Genomic DNA, 15,776 nt, shown 5'->3' on the forward strand with positions numbered 1-15,776 from the left:
TTTTGAGATCCAAAGTGTGTTTAATTTTAGCTTATATAGTCTGTGTAGGTCAGATGGATGCTCATAGTCAATCCATGCTGAGCACCTAGGTAGCTTCTACTTAAAGTTTCAGAAGGCACTTGTACTGAAAGGATAATTTATAACCTAAGAAATTAAGAAGAGTGTTACCCACCTACTGAAATGTGTGCATGTGTATCTATACATAGGTATATATTTATGTATATTATGCATAGGTATATATTTACATATATTATACATAGGTTTATATTTACATATATTATACATAGGTTTATATTTACATATATTATACATAGGTTTATATTTATATATGTGTGTACACACAAATATACACATACATATATGTATAAATACACATGCATATGCACATACGTTTCTATTCTTAAATTCATGGATATGGCTACAAGGGTTATGACCCAATGGAGTGGGAAAATACATTATTAAACAAATCCTAGGAATCACTGGTTATAATAGTTGTCCTAATAATGTGCATTATTATAGAGCCAGCACAGATGATGTAACAATTAACTGTGAATCTCTGAGTTCAACTGTTCCTATAAAAGCAGATACTAACTAAAGAGCACATATCAGATAGAGTTACTCAGTTTTACACAGTGTTTAACACTGAAAGCTTTATTAAATTTCTTTTTATGTCCTCAAGCACTTTTTAACACCTGCCATGACAAGTCAGATTTCTGCCACAAGGAATTGCACTAAAACAAATCAAGGTTGCTGCTGTTTTTTCCTAACTTATCTATCAAATTGTTCAAACTAAATATGAGTCGAAGGCATTCTGCAATTACACAAATCTGTCAAGTCTGTTTAAAGGGCATTACGTGACACAGATTTGAAGGGTTTTCTGAGCTTCCAGGTCTAGTATTTTTTGCTGCAGATTGAAGTATCATATCAAGAGTGAACGTCTGAAATATCAGAGTATTTGAATATGAAAGACTGGGCACCAACAGAAAAAGGAATTAATAAAGAATGATTCAATTTCCTTTTTCTGTTGTTATTCTTAATCAAGGCAAAAGGTTGCATCAATTAAATGTTTATTCTCCCTTAAATTCCAGTTTACCTAAGAGGCTAGGCTGATTTACATGAAGTCCTTTGGGAAGCACAGACTACTTGTTTCCAAGTCACCATCCTGCACAGTTTCCTTATTCCTGGATAAACTGCTATTTCGTTTTGATTTTAAGTTCTGTTTGATTGATTATATTTAATTAAAAATTGCTTATGTTAACAGTCTCCATCTACACTGAAGACAACCTATTGCTTCTATTACAGGAAGTGATTCTATAGCTTCCAAAAAGCCACTAAGAAGTTCACTTATTTACATGGAAGCATGGATAAATTAACTCACCTTTGGACCCGGCAGTCCTGGCAAACCTGGATTACCATGTGGTCCTGGAATACCCTATAGAAACAAAGAGAGGGGGATTATTCAGCAATTCACTAAACTTTTCATTTGTTCAGCAAATCATTTTACTGTTGCTTGTAGAAGTAGTGGTTGAGACTTTCAAGAGATTCTCAAGAAATGAGCACAGCCTCCTAACAGACTAAAGTGAAGCATTCCCAAACCTTAGCAGTTATTCAGCATGTAGCTCTGCAGCTGCACAATTTGGAGGCACTGGATTAACACAGAGAAATCACATGGAGGCACTCAACTATCATTTACAAAATAAGAAACTGGAATAGTGTTCACTGACTGAAGTAAAGCAAAGTATTCCACCTTCTCAAAACAAATCATTACAGATAGAAACCCTTCAGATTCTCTCATAGCCAGTGTAAAAAATGGACTTGTTGCCAGAACAGTTTAACTGAAACCATTCCAGGAATAGAATGGCTAACCAGAACTGTGTCTACCTGATAGCTGAAACACTACCCAGGATAAATGTCCATTCTTGCAATACGCTAAGTAATCCTCAATCATGATAAAGTGTACATTAGGGAAAATATTTCTGCAGTGGCTGTCAGCAGCTATTCTTCTTCCAAATACTGAGGGACCAAACTGGTGAAAAGCTAACCCTGGTAAGTAAGCAGCAAAGCTCTTCCTGGATCCACTACGGCCAAAATTTCACACAAACTGAAAAGATTCTGTTTCAGCTCTCTCATAAACTCAGTGCTCTTACAAAAGATAAACTCAGCATTACTCTTTCCTTCACTGTGGCAACACGGAGCTGCGAAGGCATCCTGGTGAAATGGGAGGCTCTGAGGGAATTTGGCCTCCTTGCTGGTTAATTCTGAATTTCCTGAAAGTTTATTCTGGAGAAACTTGGAACAAGGCAAGAAACAAACATGAAACTCAAAACCATGTGTCAGATGCAGACTTAGCTCTATCACAGAAAGAGAGATTTTAATGGAAATCTATAATCATTAATCAGGCACTGGAAGCGTCCAACCCACATTTACCTCTATCAGGACTGGGCTTGGAGCTTGGAGGCGGCCCAGACACTGCCACTCTGCACTTCACTGCTCCCCTGTGACACCTCCAGTCACACTTTCAGACCACAAAGGGCAGCTCACACAGTGGTAGACAGAAGTCACAGATCAGATTGGTAAATGAGGAAATGAACTTCGCATCACCAGGATTTTACATGTGTTTTGTCTCTGCATTAACTCTACTTGCAGTATTGAGCAGATCTCTGGCATTTAAAAAATATATTAATTGCTTAAAATACTTTCTCAGCTCTTGAATGCATTTTAAACTCTGTTTGTGTCATAATTGCTGATAAATATTCACCTTCGTCATTTCCTTACCCCTCCAGGCACCTTATACAACACTATAAGACATGTTTTCTGACATAGCTTGTAGTTTTCGATATAAAGATCTACGCTGTACAAACCACCAGCTTTTCTTTAGCAGGACAATATGGAAACAAAACAAAACAAGAAAATTAAGTGAAGAAGACATGGATTTGAAAAAATTGTTTTCATTTTATACTTTTAAATGTATTTCATCCAGTCCCTCTTCACCAGCCACCCTGAAGTACCAGATCAGTTCCTGTCCCTTGGAGGGCTGCACTTTCCTAGCCAGCCACACCAGGTTTTGATAGCCAGCAAAGAACAAAATGTTGAATGCAACGTGGAGTGACAGCTTGTTTAAATGTGCCTCAAAGGCTGACTCAACACTACTCCCACACATCTGCTGGGATTTTTGTATAATCTGCTCCCTTGCTTCCCGCTTGCCATTTGGCTAGCTGAGTGCGTTCCAGCCGCAACCACTTACACCCCCAAATACCACAGCCCAGCAAATCCTTACATTACCTATCACATCTTTTGTCAAGCTGCTGTAACACAAGAGTCTAAAATAGATTATTGGGAAAAATTTTTGTCTTGTAATGGCTGACTTTGTATCCATTGCCTGCTTGTCTGCACAGTGACACGCATCACTCACTCCTCATTCCAAAACCAAATAACTTGACCCTAGTTGCAGATGGGGACAGCATGGAAAATACCAAAGAGTTAATATTGCAAGCAATAAAAGATAGGCATGAATGTCAGTGCCCTGTGTGTATGCGCCCCTACACAGAATTGACTGCACTGGAAGCTCACAGCAGAAGAAAAAGTTACTTTGCCATATGTCCAAATCATACATTCTCATAATTAATAGGCACACAAATGAAGTTGAAAAAAACAAATGCCAACTCCAGCTTAATTATAGTGACCTGTGCGGAGCTACACAAGAACATAGCTGTTTTACTCACCCGAGGACCTCTTTTTCCTGATGGGCCAGGTAGACCTGGAGGACCTGGAGGACCCTGGTGATAGAAAAATCGAAACAATTGAGGCTAAAAAACCAACACAAGGACAGCATCACAAGTTTGAATAACACTGATACTTCTACCTGATGGTTTCCTGCTTGTGGAAGCCTTTGCTGCTTGAAAAATGACTCTTAAGCTACAAGCACATGTATTTTAATTTTGCTCAATATCAGGTGTTTATAAATCATTTTTGGTGTGAGGAATTGGAGCTAACAATCTAGATTAACACAAATACACTTAAAAATTTACAATGGAAGAGCAGCTCATCTCAAGAATTAGAAACCAGTTCAGTGTATTTCAAAACAAAGAGCAGAATAAAGTATTTTTAATAAATATGGAGACATGCCTAACATTTTATGAAAGTCAGACAACTTATTATGACAAATGAGATAGCACTGCACAGAAAAAACAGACATGAATAGAGGAGACAGTAAGAATGCATAAATGATAGTTCAGTTTCACCAGTTGCGAGCTCAGGATAAGAATAACTGGCAGTGTGCCCATTCTCTGTTTCACTTGCGAATAAACCATATCATTCACTTAAAAAGAAACAAAAACACAGGTTCTTCTATTTTTGTGAATGCATTCCTAAACAGATAGTTTATAACCAGATGTATCTTTTGCAAATAGGTCAGATTAACAGCAACTCTAAGAATATGAGATAACGTGTCACCATTTGGACAGCGGTTTTGATCATAGAAATCTTTCCTTTTCTCTGTGCTCACTTCCAAAACCCCAGGATCTACTTCATCGTAAACTAATATGAATATGAGTGAGACGCAGAACAAGTTTTTCACCAATTTATATTAGATTCTATCTACCACATTTAAGTGCTGAAGAGGCATGGGCTATAATTAAAAATGAATTCATCTCCCAGCTGCATGCCAGTCTGAGTCCCAGCAAACAAACACTCCTACTGCAAGGGAAAGCAGGCATCAAGACAGAAGGAGGGCAACTCATGATAGCAGGAAGGATTCAACTTGTTCTTTTTCCCCCACATCATCACACTCTTGTGTCTGCAGGTGTTGCATACCACCAGCTGAGAGGATAGACAGAGCCTTTTGAATATTATACTTCTCATCACCAAAGAACATTACTAAAAGCTGGCTGGCATACAAGGGAAAAGCAGAAGGGCAACAGTGATGGAGAGGAGGGAGGGAAAGGGAGTAAAAAGGGTAGAAAAAAAAACAAAACAGGAAAAGAGAATCTCTAGCACCTTTTGGGGTTCTGTTAGCAACAAATAAAAGACTTTATTAGGACAAAAGCTATATTTTTAAAAAACCTTAACAATTTTTTTTTAGGGAAGTGATATTTCTTTTTGTTTAGAAAAGACATATTGGCAGAGAAGACAGTGCTGATCGCAAATTTTCAGTGGCCAAGCCAGTTACCTTTATTTGGCTAAAATACAGACTACTTCACACAATTCTGGAAAAGAAACAGCTGTTATTCTGAGGAAAAACAAAAACAACAAAAAAAAATCCTTTCCTCTCCAATCAGTCATAGTAATCTTCAAAGACCAATATTATAACTGGACAAAATTGAAGTGATACAATCTTGCACAGTCAAAGACAGAGTTTCAGTATTATGGACTCACGAAGATGCCACCCTACTCAGTCACAAAACACACTGGTGTCCCTGAATAGTTACAGCTCTACTAGTTAAACGAACCAGGAACACAGTGGGAATTTTAAACTGCAAGATAGAAGTCTTCGTTCATATAAGTCTAGCTGAATTCTGGAACCTCCCAGTTTCAAAACCTATAGAATCAGGAAACATCAGGTTTAGGAGCAAGGCTCTGCAACACAGATTATCCTGAAAATAAATTATAGCCTTCTTTTGCCCTTTTTTTTTTTTTCTTTTTTTCTTTTTTTTTCCTGGGCTGGTATTTACACAGAGACAGTGAAACCGGGCTTGGGCAGAAAAAGCAGACATCTGGATTCTCTGAAGTGCTGTGCACTGGCAGTTGTCCCTGGGTGCCATCTGCCAGAAAGTTCAGTTGGCAATCAGAGTGAAAACAATGTCTTATACAACCTAGAAGACATTTTACAAGCTGTTTCCCCAAAGTTAGTATCATGGACATGATAGCTGTTTAAGGAGAACCATGGGTATGCAAGTACGGTGCAGAAAATGACTCTCATTGTGTCAGTCAAGCAGACAGACATGGAAAGCTCTTGGCCAAGTGTTCTTGTCAGGAGAGATCCAAAAACTTGAGCTTCCACCCAGCTGGAATACTAAGTGAAGAGATGGACTTGGTGTAGAAAATTATAATGGGGCTACCAAGGGAGATGTTACATTTTCCATAAAAATAGTTTTAACCAGTGCATGTTCTTTTGTGGGAAAATGTTCTCTAACTCTTTTTCAGATCCTTTCTACACTTCCTTAACAAAAATTAGCAATCAAAGCCCACCATCTTCATGGCGGGAAAATGAATGTATATTAATTGGCATCCCTCACATTTGCTGATAAATTACTGAATGACAGCAGCAAGAATATTCTTTCCTACGTGGCTCCTTTCTTGTTTTGTCCCCTTCACCCCCCCCTTTTTTTTTTTAAAAAAAAGAACATCTGCTCTTTTTGCAAAAAAATTACTTCATGATTACCTAATTCATGAGTTATTCATTATCTCTCTCCATCAGAACCTCAAAAAGGAAGCAAATCTAATGGAGGAGAAACTTTCTTCTACAAGGTATGAAAACTACGTCCATTCTCACAATTAAGTCCTCAGAGAACCCAAGAAAAAGCAGTAAAAATTTTGAACTGTGTGGCCAGGGATGAATAATGCATTCCCAAGGATTTCTAAAACCAAGTCAGCTGTTGTAATTTAAGTCTCTTAACAACAATTAATGGTTAGATCAAGTTAATCCAACAGTCTCTCAAGACTTGGATTCTTCCTGTGATCCCTCCTTCATCTTCAAGATTTCATTTTAAATATTTTCCTCTGTAGAAAGATTACTTTCTCTACAGAAAGCCCGTTTGGCTCTCCACCTCCGCACATGGACTAGTAAGCCAGATCACTGATTGAGGTTATAGAAGTCACCTAAAATAACTTAGAAAATAAACAGTGGGAAACACTTCAGTGACCTTACTCTATCCTACACAAAGGGTGTCCCAATTGCCTTGTGTCTAGATTTTCAACCATTCTAGAGAATAACAGCTGAAGAACTGTAGTTAATCACTTCTCAATTTTGGATGTTGGGCTTTTTTTTTTTTTTTATGCAACAACAAGCATTTTAAATTTGCCCCATGCCAGAGACAATACAATCATAGAATCATGATACGAAGCACTGCAGAAGAAAATTTCCACACAGGTAGATTCTGATCCTGTCCTTTATGTCACACGTAAAATTTCCCCCTATTTCTTCCCATTCTTTCTGCAAATCTGTGAACTGCCTTTAGTAAGTCTTCCTTTCATGAACTGCAATATTTGTCTTCATTTAAATTATTAAACCTGTTGTGTTATTTTAACTTCTGCTCAGAATTGTATTTTCAACAGCAGACACTGCTAATGCATTCTTCTGCAACCTTTCTATCTGCCAAATTGTTTTTGTTGTTGTTGTTTTTATTCTGGGGTGTTTTTTTTTTGTTGTTTTTTTTTTGTTTGTTTGTTTGTTTGTTTTTTTAAGAAAAAGGCTCAGCACCCAAAATTGAGGACTTTTCTTCAAACTGCTGCCTCAGAAGTCAAACCAGTAGAAAAAATTACCAGTCTCCAGTATTTGAGACTCCTAACAACGAACGCAGTTTTGTAATGCTTAATGCTTTCTCCAATATGCTATGTATGTGCTATAACATATGTATAATATGTATCACTCTCATCTGACTACCTTACCAATCCCTCCTCCTTCCTCTATTTCTAATTCTGATTTTTGTAATGTTGCACAAAATATAATGCTGTCAGTCTGGGACCATCTGGAATTCATATTTTGTTACTCAAAATTCTACTTATTAGCAAGTTTGTTTCTCTTTTTAAACCATACTGATTATAAAGCAGCCAGGATTCTACCAAGCATGAATGTCCACCTACCTTTTTCTCTTGCTTCATTTGCATTTTATTTGATGTGAGAAAAGAAGCACACTTATCTTCCCAAATACCCCATAACAAGCAGTCACTTGTAGGATTAGCCTACTTTCCTGAGACCTGTTGAAGTCTTGCTCTCTCTGTCAAGAGCTACAACAGTCAAAGCACTGTCATCAACATCAGAGGAATATATGTAGCTTTGGGTGATGGATTACAGCTTCTCAAGACTGTTACGAAGAAAAACAGGGAAACTGTTTCAGGTGAATTAAAACAAACGTTCAAATATTTAGAACAAATGTTATTTGATAGAGTTTTGTTTGCTTTTTCTAGTAAGAAAAATCTTAAGACTTCATCTAAATTATCAGATAGTGAGATAGAGATTTCTCAGCCTGGGCAGAATAATGTGAGGGTTACTCACAGAGTAAAGATACGTGAAGGTGATTAACTACCCAGTGTATACCTTTTGACTAGGGACAGACACAGCAAGCAATTTTCTTCAACTGATAAATTGGCTAAGAGCAAAAATCTCAGATGATGGTACCCTTAACTACCCTTTAAGCTCCTGCTCTTATTCAGAGTTCTCACTCTCACATCTCCTGGCTGTAAGCAACCCATCCAATTCTTCCTTATCCAGGCACTGCACTTCTATTTCCTCCTGACAGTATCTCTAGACTGATGTCAGCAACCGGACAGCCTACAGAAAGATACATTTTGTCTTCTTTCACTGCTGGACGACTGTATTCTTAACACAAAAAAGTTTTCCAAAAGAGAAAACTAACTCCTGGCTCTTTTCTCAGGGTCATCAAAGCTCATGCAGTTAAGCAGGTTGACTTGGCAGCAAGTAACCTAACTCTGTTCTTCAATCCAGACTAACACCTCCATTTAGACAAGCAGGATCACATATCATGCTACTGCAAACAGCCTTAGGACTTGTGTGACAATGAGTATCGGTTGGAAAGCTAAAAGAGTTAAAAATAGATTAATTTTTAAAAACTTTTCATAGTGCCAACACCCCCTGCAATACAAAAGGAGTGGTTCAGGTGAATCAGAGGGAAATGTGGTCAGGAGACAACATTGTTCCACTTTAAACTTGCTTCGTATTCCTATAGAGGATTCTGGTCATTGCAATTGCTAGGATTTTACTCAGTCATAGTGATTTGGAAGAATTAAGTGGAAGAATTAGATATGCTATCCATAAATGAAGGCCTGAATTCTGGAGCCCTCCTTTGTAGCAATGGGTGAATTCCACAGCTGTGGGATCATGGAATTCAAGGGGCCCAATTATACAAGGCAAGAATCAGTTCTGGTAGATGATTAAAAGCTAAAATGTAGCTGAGGAGTCTAAGAACCACAAAAGCTAGTTCTTGCCTGTCAACTCCAATAGAACAAACATTATTTCTGTGCTGAAATCTTGAAAGAAGGTTCAAACCAACCACAACATAATGAGAGAAGAAAAAAAGAGAAGGGGCTTCATGCCTCATCAGGATTTCGTTTTGCTGCAGGGGAACTTTGCAAGTCCCTCACTGCTGCTTTTTTAGGCTCCTCACTGATAAGACTCTGTGGATACTTATTTATTAAAATGTTAGAGCCTTGAAGATAAAACCTGGACTATCACAGTCTTCTCTCCAAGGATGTAATAGACAGAAAAACAAGGAGTACCTCTATAAGTCTGAGTTCAATAATAGCGGCAGGCACAATGCCACACAACCTCCACCAAACACAATTCTTTACAGAAATCTTCTGTGGAAGAGCCATACAGAGACCCTTTTCTTGCTTCAGCAAAAATCTCTGTGGCAACACAATTCTTAAGCTTGCCCATATGCTCAGTGGGTGCTGTTGGTCCTTCCAGCTGAACTTGTGCCCACAAAGGTCTGGATCAGCCTCCTAGCTCTGCAACACATCACTTCTAAGACCTCGGGCATGTTATTGAAAGTCTAACCCAGCAATGCATCATATGCTGTAGCTGACCTGCAGAGGAAACAAGCTTCTGCATACCATCCGTAAGACAAACATACAAAATGATAGCATACACATCTTTCATATATATTTTGAACTCTCCAGATAAGGTGGTATGAATTACTGTACGCACAGTGGCTGCATCTTGCAAAACGAGAGCATTAGCTTGCAGCTGCTTAATACACAACAACAACAACAACAAAAAATAAAAACAAAAAAAACCAACACCAACATCTCCAACATCAGCAGCTATTTCTATGCCACATAAGAAATGGTGATTTCAGTCAGTTACAGTCAGTAAATTTAAATGTACAATTTTTAAGTTATGTGCTATGAATCAAAACTTTCTGTTAAGCAGTTGTTAAATATCATGTGCTGCAGAAATGAAAATTAACCTCAGCTCACATTTATAACAACTACATACGTAGCTGTACATTTATGTCCCCACAAATAAAGGGCTTGAATAAAGAAAATTCTTTTCTTTAAGAAAAGAAAAAAAGACTGGCTTCACACTCACAAAAAACCCAAAACAAAACAAAACAAAAAAAACCCTCCAAACAAGAGCAGCCCCTGACAAATATGAATTACTTAACCCATTTTTAGACTCAGTAACAACCTCTTATCATCAAGATTCTGTTTAGAGTAAAAATTAAACTTCTACACAAATTTTCAGTGTCTGACTATCTGAAGAAAATATTTTTTCAGTCCTGAAATTATACATGCATATTCAAACATATATTAGAAGCTGCTTGCCCCCTCCTACCAAATTATTTTCCAGTAATAACCACACAAATACAAGAGAAAAACATGTAGAACAACCTTTTCCATGCCATAGTTTAACAAGTTTTAACTAGAGACTCAAACAGGAATTAATATCATATCTCCAAGACTAAACAGGAACTGCTGTTACTTCTTGCATGTAGTTTCATGTGCATTGACCCCAGTTTTATGTATGAAAATGTTTATGACCCTCAAACACACACAATAAGAAAGGACAAATTAGTGCTATTAAAAGCACTGCTGTGCATTTGCAGTCATTTCCGAGATCTCTTACCCTGCTAAATGAAGTGATGCCACAAAAATGAGTTCTAAACATTCCTTTGCATGCAGGTTTGTGTGATCCTGCAACTGTGAGTTAGGAATGGTTTGAAAGGATTAGATTCTACAAGTGGTCTGCTTCAACAATTACAAATTTTGATAGCATCACTCAAGCGAGAAAACCTTATCATTCTTCCAAACAGCCTTGTTTTTCTTTTCATGGAACAGTGTCTACATTTGTAGAGAGTATGAAATTACCCTGTAATTTTATTAAGTGAGCAGCCTCCATAATTAGGAGTTACAAACATCTGGCTGCATTTCAGAGCTTAAAAAAAGCTTGGGTTGCCCACCACTTCACCAGAATTGAATGCTTACATATTCTGCTAGTAAATAAAAATACACACCACTTAGGCCAAAATTATATGCCAGAGACACGCTTATGGGAGACAAACTTTTGCACAGTACAAATGAAAGAAGTGGTAATTGCAGCCCAGCAAGTTTTGCCAAATTTATTTCAAAGCCTCTTTTAAATATATGTTGCTTCATTATAATAAAGAGTGTAATAAAGGTAACTTACAGGAGGTCCAGTCTCCCCCTTTAAACCTCTGCTACTTCCTATTTCAAACATTTTGCCTTGATCTTCATAGTTGTAGTTATCAACATCAATATAATAAGTGTTTTCTGTGCGATAAGTGTTATTAGCATCAAATGGACCTTCTTCCTCCAAACCAAGCTGATTATCCACGGAGAGGTCAGCAGTCAAACTGTACAGAGTTGTGTTGAAGATTTGCTGCTTTTTGGTTGATTCACCTAAATGCTGTTTTTCTTTGTTCACTCCCTTGTTTTTCATTTTATTCTGTTTTAAAGGGAAGATCAGAGAAAGCTCACTTTGTCTGTCTGCATCTTCTGTGATAGTATGTGAAGTATTTGGATATGAAGCCTTGTTTTTTTCAGTGCTGCCTCTTTCTTTGCTTGGGTCCTGCTGGTGAAGGAGCAGACTGACCTCCTCCTGGAGTTCTGTTTCCGGCCACACTTCTAACAGCAGGGGTTTAGACTCTGCAAATTCTGATGTTGAGACATTTATTGACTCAAGGTACTCCAGTATGGAGTGAATCTGAGCAATGTTGGTAACAGGATCATTTGATGCTTCCTTCCTTCTGTAAGATACATCTTCCCACTGTTTTTTCTCACCAATCTTTTTCTTCAAAGAAACATCTAGCACACCTGATGCATATGGTGTTCCTAGCAGAGATCGATACGTTTCGGCCTGGCGACACTGCTGTTTCATGTATTTACAATAGTTTGCAGAGGCTTCTGCAGAGGGAATGATATCTAGCTGGCATATAACTCCTTCAAAGCTGACAGAGTGAGAGTTCATCCTTCCCAGGGTAAATAAACCATCCAAATCAAATGCCTCCACTTCATAAAGCATTTCCCTGCTATAATACTTCTGTCCACATTCAGCAAATATTGAGACAGTCTTATCTCTAATTTCAATGGCAAACCAATGCCACTGTTCATTATGAACACTATAATCGAAGTATGCAGGCTGCTTCCCTCCAGTGTGCACTGCTACCTTTCTCGGTAGTAACTGGACACCAAACTGCAGTCTAGTTTTGTTCCTAATACTGAAAAGAAAAGCATTATTTACAGTGTAAGAGTACAACCCAACCAATATGGTGAAGTGATGCCCTAGACTTGCTGGTATAACTTGAGCAACGGAGGCCTCAACACGAGCGTCAGCAGTCAGCACAACTCCGGACACAACCAGGTGAACTCCCTGGGGCAAGGGTGGCACTGCTGAGGGCACTGGCGTCACTGACGGCTGCTGGACATCGCTCACAAGGCCGAGCTGATGAAGAACATCTACTGCTGTAAAAAGAAATGAAGGTACATTGTTCATTTCACTTACGAGCTCAAATTCAGATCCAAGTAAGCAAGTGTGAGGCACAACGTATGTATCAGTCTTTCACATAAATCCAACAAATTTCATTAAAGCTGAAAAAAATATTTCATAGTTAAAAAAAAAAGCACTTGTAATGCCCATTGGAGGTTAATTCATTCATAGAACTGAAAAGTCCCCATTTGCTGTCATTAAACTTTTTACTAGAGTTAATGAACATACAGTGTCCATTTTGCAATTCCTGCCCACCTACCCTTTAAAGAAAGAAGAAAAAAAAAAAAAAAACAAACAACCCACAAAATGCATGTTTTCCCTCTTTATCTGAAAAATATTAACATTTGAGGAAGGGTTGTTTTGTTCCCATGAAGGGACAAGCTATTTACTAACACAGTAAGCAGTGCTCAGGCGCATCGTGCAAGATCCTTTCTCGCTGATTCTCAGAGCAGAACTGGACAGCAGCCAGCAGGCCAGACTAACATCAGCATTGGCCCTGATCTAAGCACCAGGTAGGACCAGACGAGCTCGACATCCTTTCCAACCTAAACTTCTCAATTTTTTTGTGCAAGGGAAAGCTGAACATCACACAGTTTTCATAGGCACTATTGCACAGAAGCACTTTTTTCTGTAACAGCTGGCTGGATCTGAACTGTAGCAAACTGCCTATATTAAAAATGACTAATATTATTTAATATTAATGACTAACATTATTTAATATTATTTAACCATAATAGTGATGTAATAAGCCTAACAGAACAGGCTGCACTTCTTACAGCATTTAGCCAAGGGTATTACTTTTTAATTTTTATTTTTTTACAGTTTTTTTTTTCAATCACGCAACTAAGTGTTCTTTTTAAGCAAATAAAGCTACTAAATGACATAACAAAAATGGGAGTAACAAAGAGAGGCTAAAGATTCATTGCTATTTTAAGAGACGGGAGCAACAAACGGATGTTCACTATTTTAGTGGAAAAAAGGTTTTCTTTCCCAGTCTTCCTTTTCTCTGTTTACTGAATGTATTCACAGCACATTTTAAGAACACACAGATGTTGGCTTAGTTTCAGTAGTAAATTATGAAGAGAGTCTGAGACTTCCTTGAGAGTAGTTTATAAGTTGGAACCAAAAGCATCAACCTGAATGCACTGTGCATCTTGAAAATTAATTACACACCTTGTAGTGTTTTTAGCCATGTTAGAGATCTGCAGGAGTGCCAAGATTGGCCTGGCAGCCAGCCCAGCCAGAACTGCGGGGAAAGCACGTCTTTGCAGAAAGTCACACGTACGCCAATTTCCCAAGATGTTCTGCCTCAGAGCAATTAACTTACTAGGAGTATTTTAATCTGTCAAACTGATAAGAGAGGTCAGGTTATAGTAGAAGCATTCTACTTTGCAGCTCTGCTAATGAACACCCGGACTTTCCCAGGACCCTGGTCCTACATGGCTGGGTGTACTTACGGAGGAGAAAGCTGTGCATGCATAGTCTTCTGGGCAACACAGAAATCTCATGGGGCAAGCAATGCACCAATGGCTTCAGAGACAGCTACAGCACTTCTGTGCACATGCTGAGCCAACTGATACACTACACCAGGGAAGCCATTCCAGCTTAACTTTGTGCTTTCATTGTCACAATTTTAATCTCAAGTATCAGGCAGATATTTGTAAATATTTATTATTAAATAGATACACTTAAAAATAACAGTGTCAAGTGATCTTTGCTCAAAGTATTGCAACTGAAGAACAAAACAAGTCTACCATACTGACACAGAACAACCAATTTTAAAGTGATGTTAAGGAGCACTCTTCCTAAATCTCAAATGACAGATTTTGGCAGTTCTAATTTGTAAACACTGCATTGTTTAAAAAATTATTTTAAAAAAGGAAAAGCACTCTTGAGCGTGAAGAGATACAAAACACTTTCTTTACATCCTGCAAACTATGACAGGTCTCGAGAAGACTCAGCATGGAGAAACGCTGTGTGAAAAATAACAGCAAAAGAGTAAGTACCAGCTAATTATTTCTTGCTGACTTACTGCCTATTAACCCACCACCAAGCCAAAAGGCTGTTCCAAACTTTTTTGGCCAGTCATTTTATTTCTGGTCCAATTTTTTTTTTTTTTTTTTTTAAAAAAAAAGAAGAAGGTTTCAGAAGCTCTTGGCAGTACACAGGGTTTTGGGAGCAGGCAACCTTCTTAGCTCTTTCTCCCAGCATGACAACCACAACTTTCTTTACCTATCAGTAGCCAGTTTTCTTTGTTTATCCATGTCTGTGCAACATCTGTCTTCACTTACTGTTCACCCAATCCATTAGTCCCCCAAACTATAACAGCTCCTATTCTTTCAAAGAGTAGCTGTTTGGGTATTTTGGTCTCAGTTGCCCTCTTTTCATCTTCTAGGATTACTTGTAAAATTCACAGCATAATTGGATTGTGAAGAGAGGGAAAACTTAATAAAAGTTAAGATTTGGACAAACAAATATATACATATATATAATATATAATGTATATTATATGATATATATGATATATATAATATTATATAATATATAACATATATATAACATATAATATATGTAATATATATAAGAAAACAACCCCAGAAAGAACGGTGAGGTGATGGTAGTGTTCTGTGTCACTCTTCTGTTCAGTGTCTGCTGTTCATTTTCCATACTCCCCCACTCTCATTGTCTGAGGGCAGAATATTTGGGGGCACTCTCTGCACTTCAGCAAACATGCATGGTTTGTTTTCCCTTTACTGATATGAGTACAGAAAAGTAAAGATCGCTCATATGTTAGCTTCACCAGACCTCATGATAATTACTCAGCAGGTTGCCCATTTCCTGGGTGGTGGTGCATTTGCAGTTGGGTAAGTTACAACACAAGGTTGCAACCTATACTTTCCTGGATAGCAGGGCTGGGCAACTGGCACAGCAAAGCTAGCCAGAAACAAACATTTTGTGTATCCTCAAGCCAAACTGAAAGAAATATTCCTAAAAGCCAATGCTGTGTATTTACATATATTTCAGTGAACACAATTTATAGCACCCTACCGCAATGCACTGAGCGTAGCTTGTCAAGTAAAGCACACACTAG

At 38.0% G+C, this 15,776-nt stretch overlaps 1 protein-coding gene across 3 annotated transcripts in view; it reads right to left on the minus strand.

Annotated features, from left to right (window-relative positions):
• Positions 1–15,776, minus strand: part of COL24A1 (collagen type XXIV alpha 1 chain) — a 146,343-nt gene that overhangs the window by 94,361 nt on the left and 36,206 nt on the right. For all 3 annotated transcript variants that reach the window (XM_052665912.1, XM_052665913.1, XM_052665911.1), the window contains exons 3-5: positions 11,366–12,660; positions 3,723–3,776; positions 1,379–1,432 (exon numbers count right to left, since the gene is read on the minus strand). In XM_052665912.1, coding sequence (XP_052521872.1) covers positions 1,379–1,432; positions 3,723–3,776; positions 11,366–12,660 — 1,403 coding nt within the window. The remainder of the gene's footprint in view (positions 1–1,378; positions 1,433–3,722; positions 3,777–11,365; positions 12,661–15,776) is intronic.

This window comes from Tympanuchus pallidicinctus, unplaced genomic scaffold (genome assembly GCF_026119805.1).
Source record: "Tympanuchus pallidicinctus isolate F22 unplaced genomic scaffold, pur_lepc_1.0 scaffold7, whole genome shotgun sequence".
NCBI classification, from domain to species: Eukaryota; Metazoa; Chordata; class Aves; order Galliformes; family Phasianidae; genus Tympanuchus; species Tympanuchus pallidicinctus.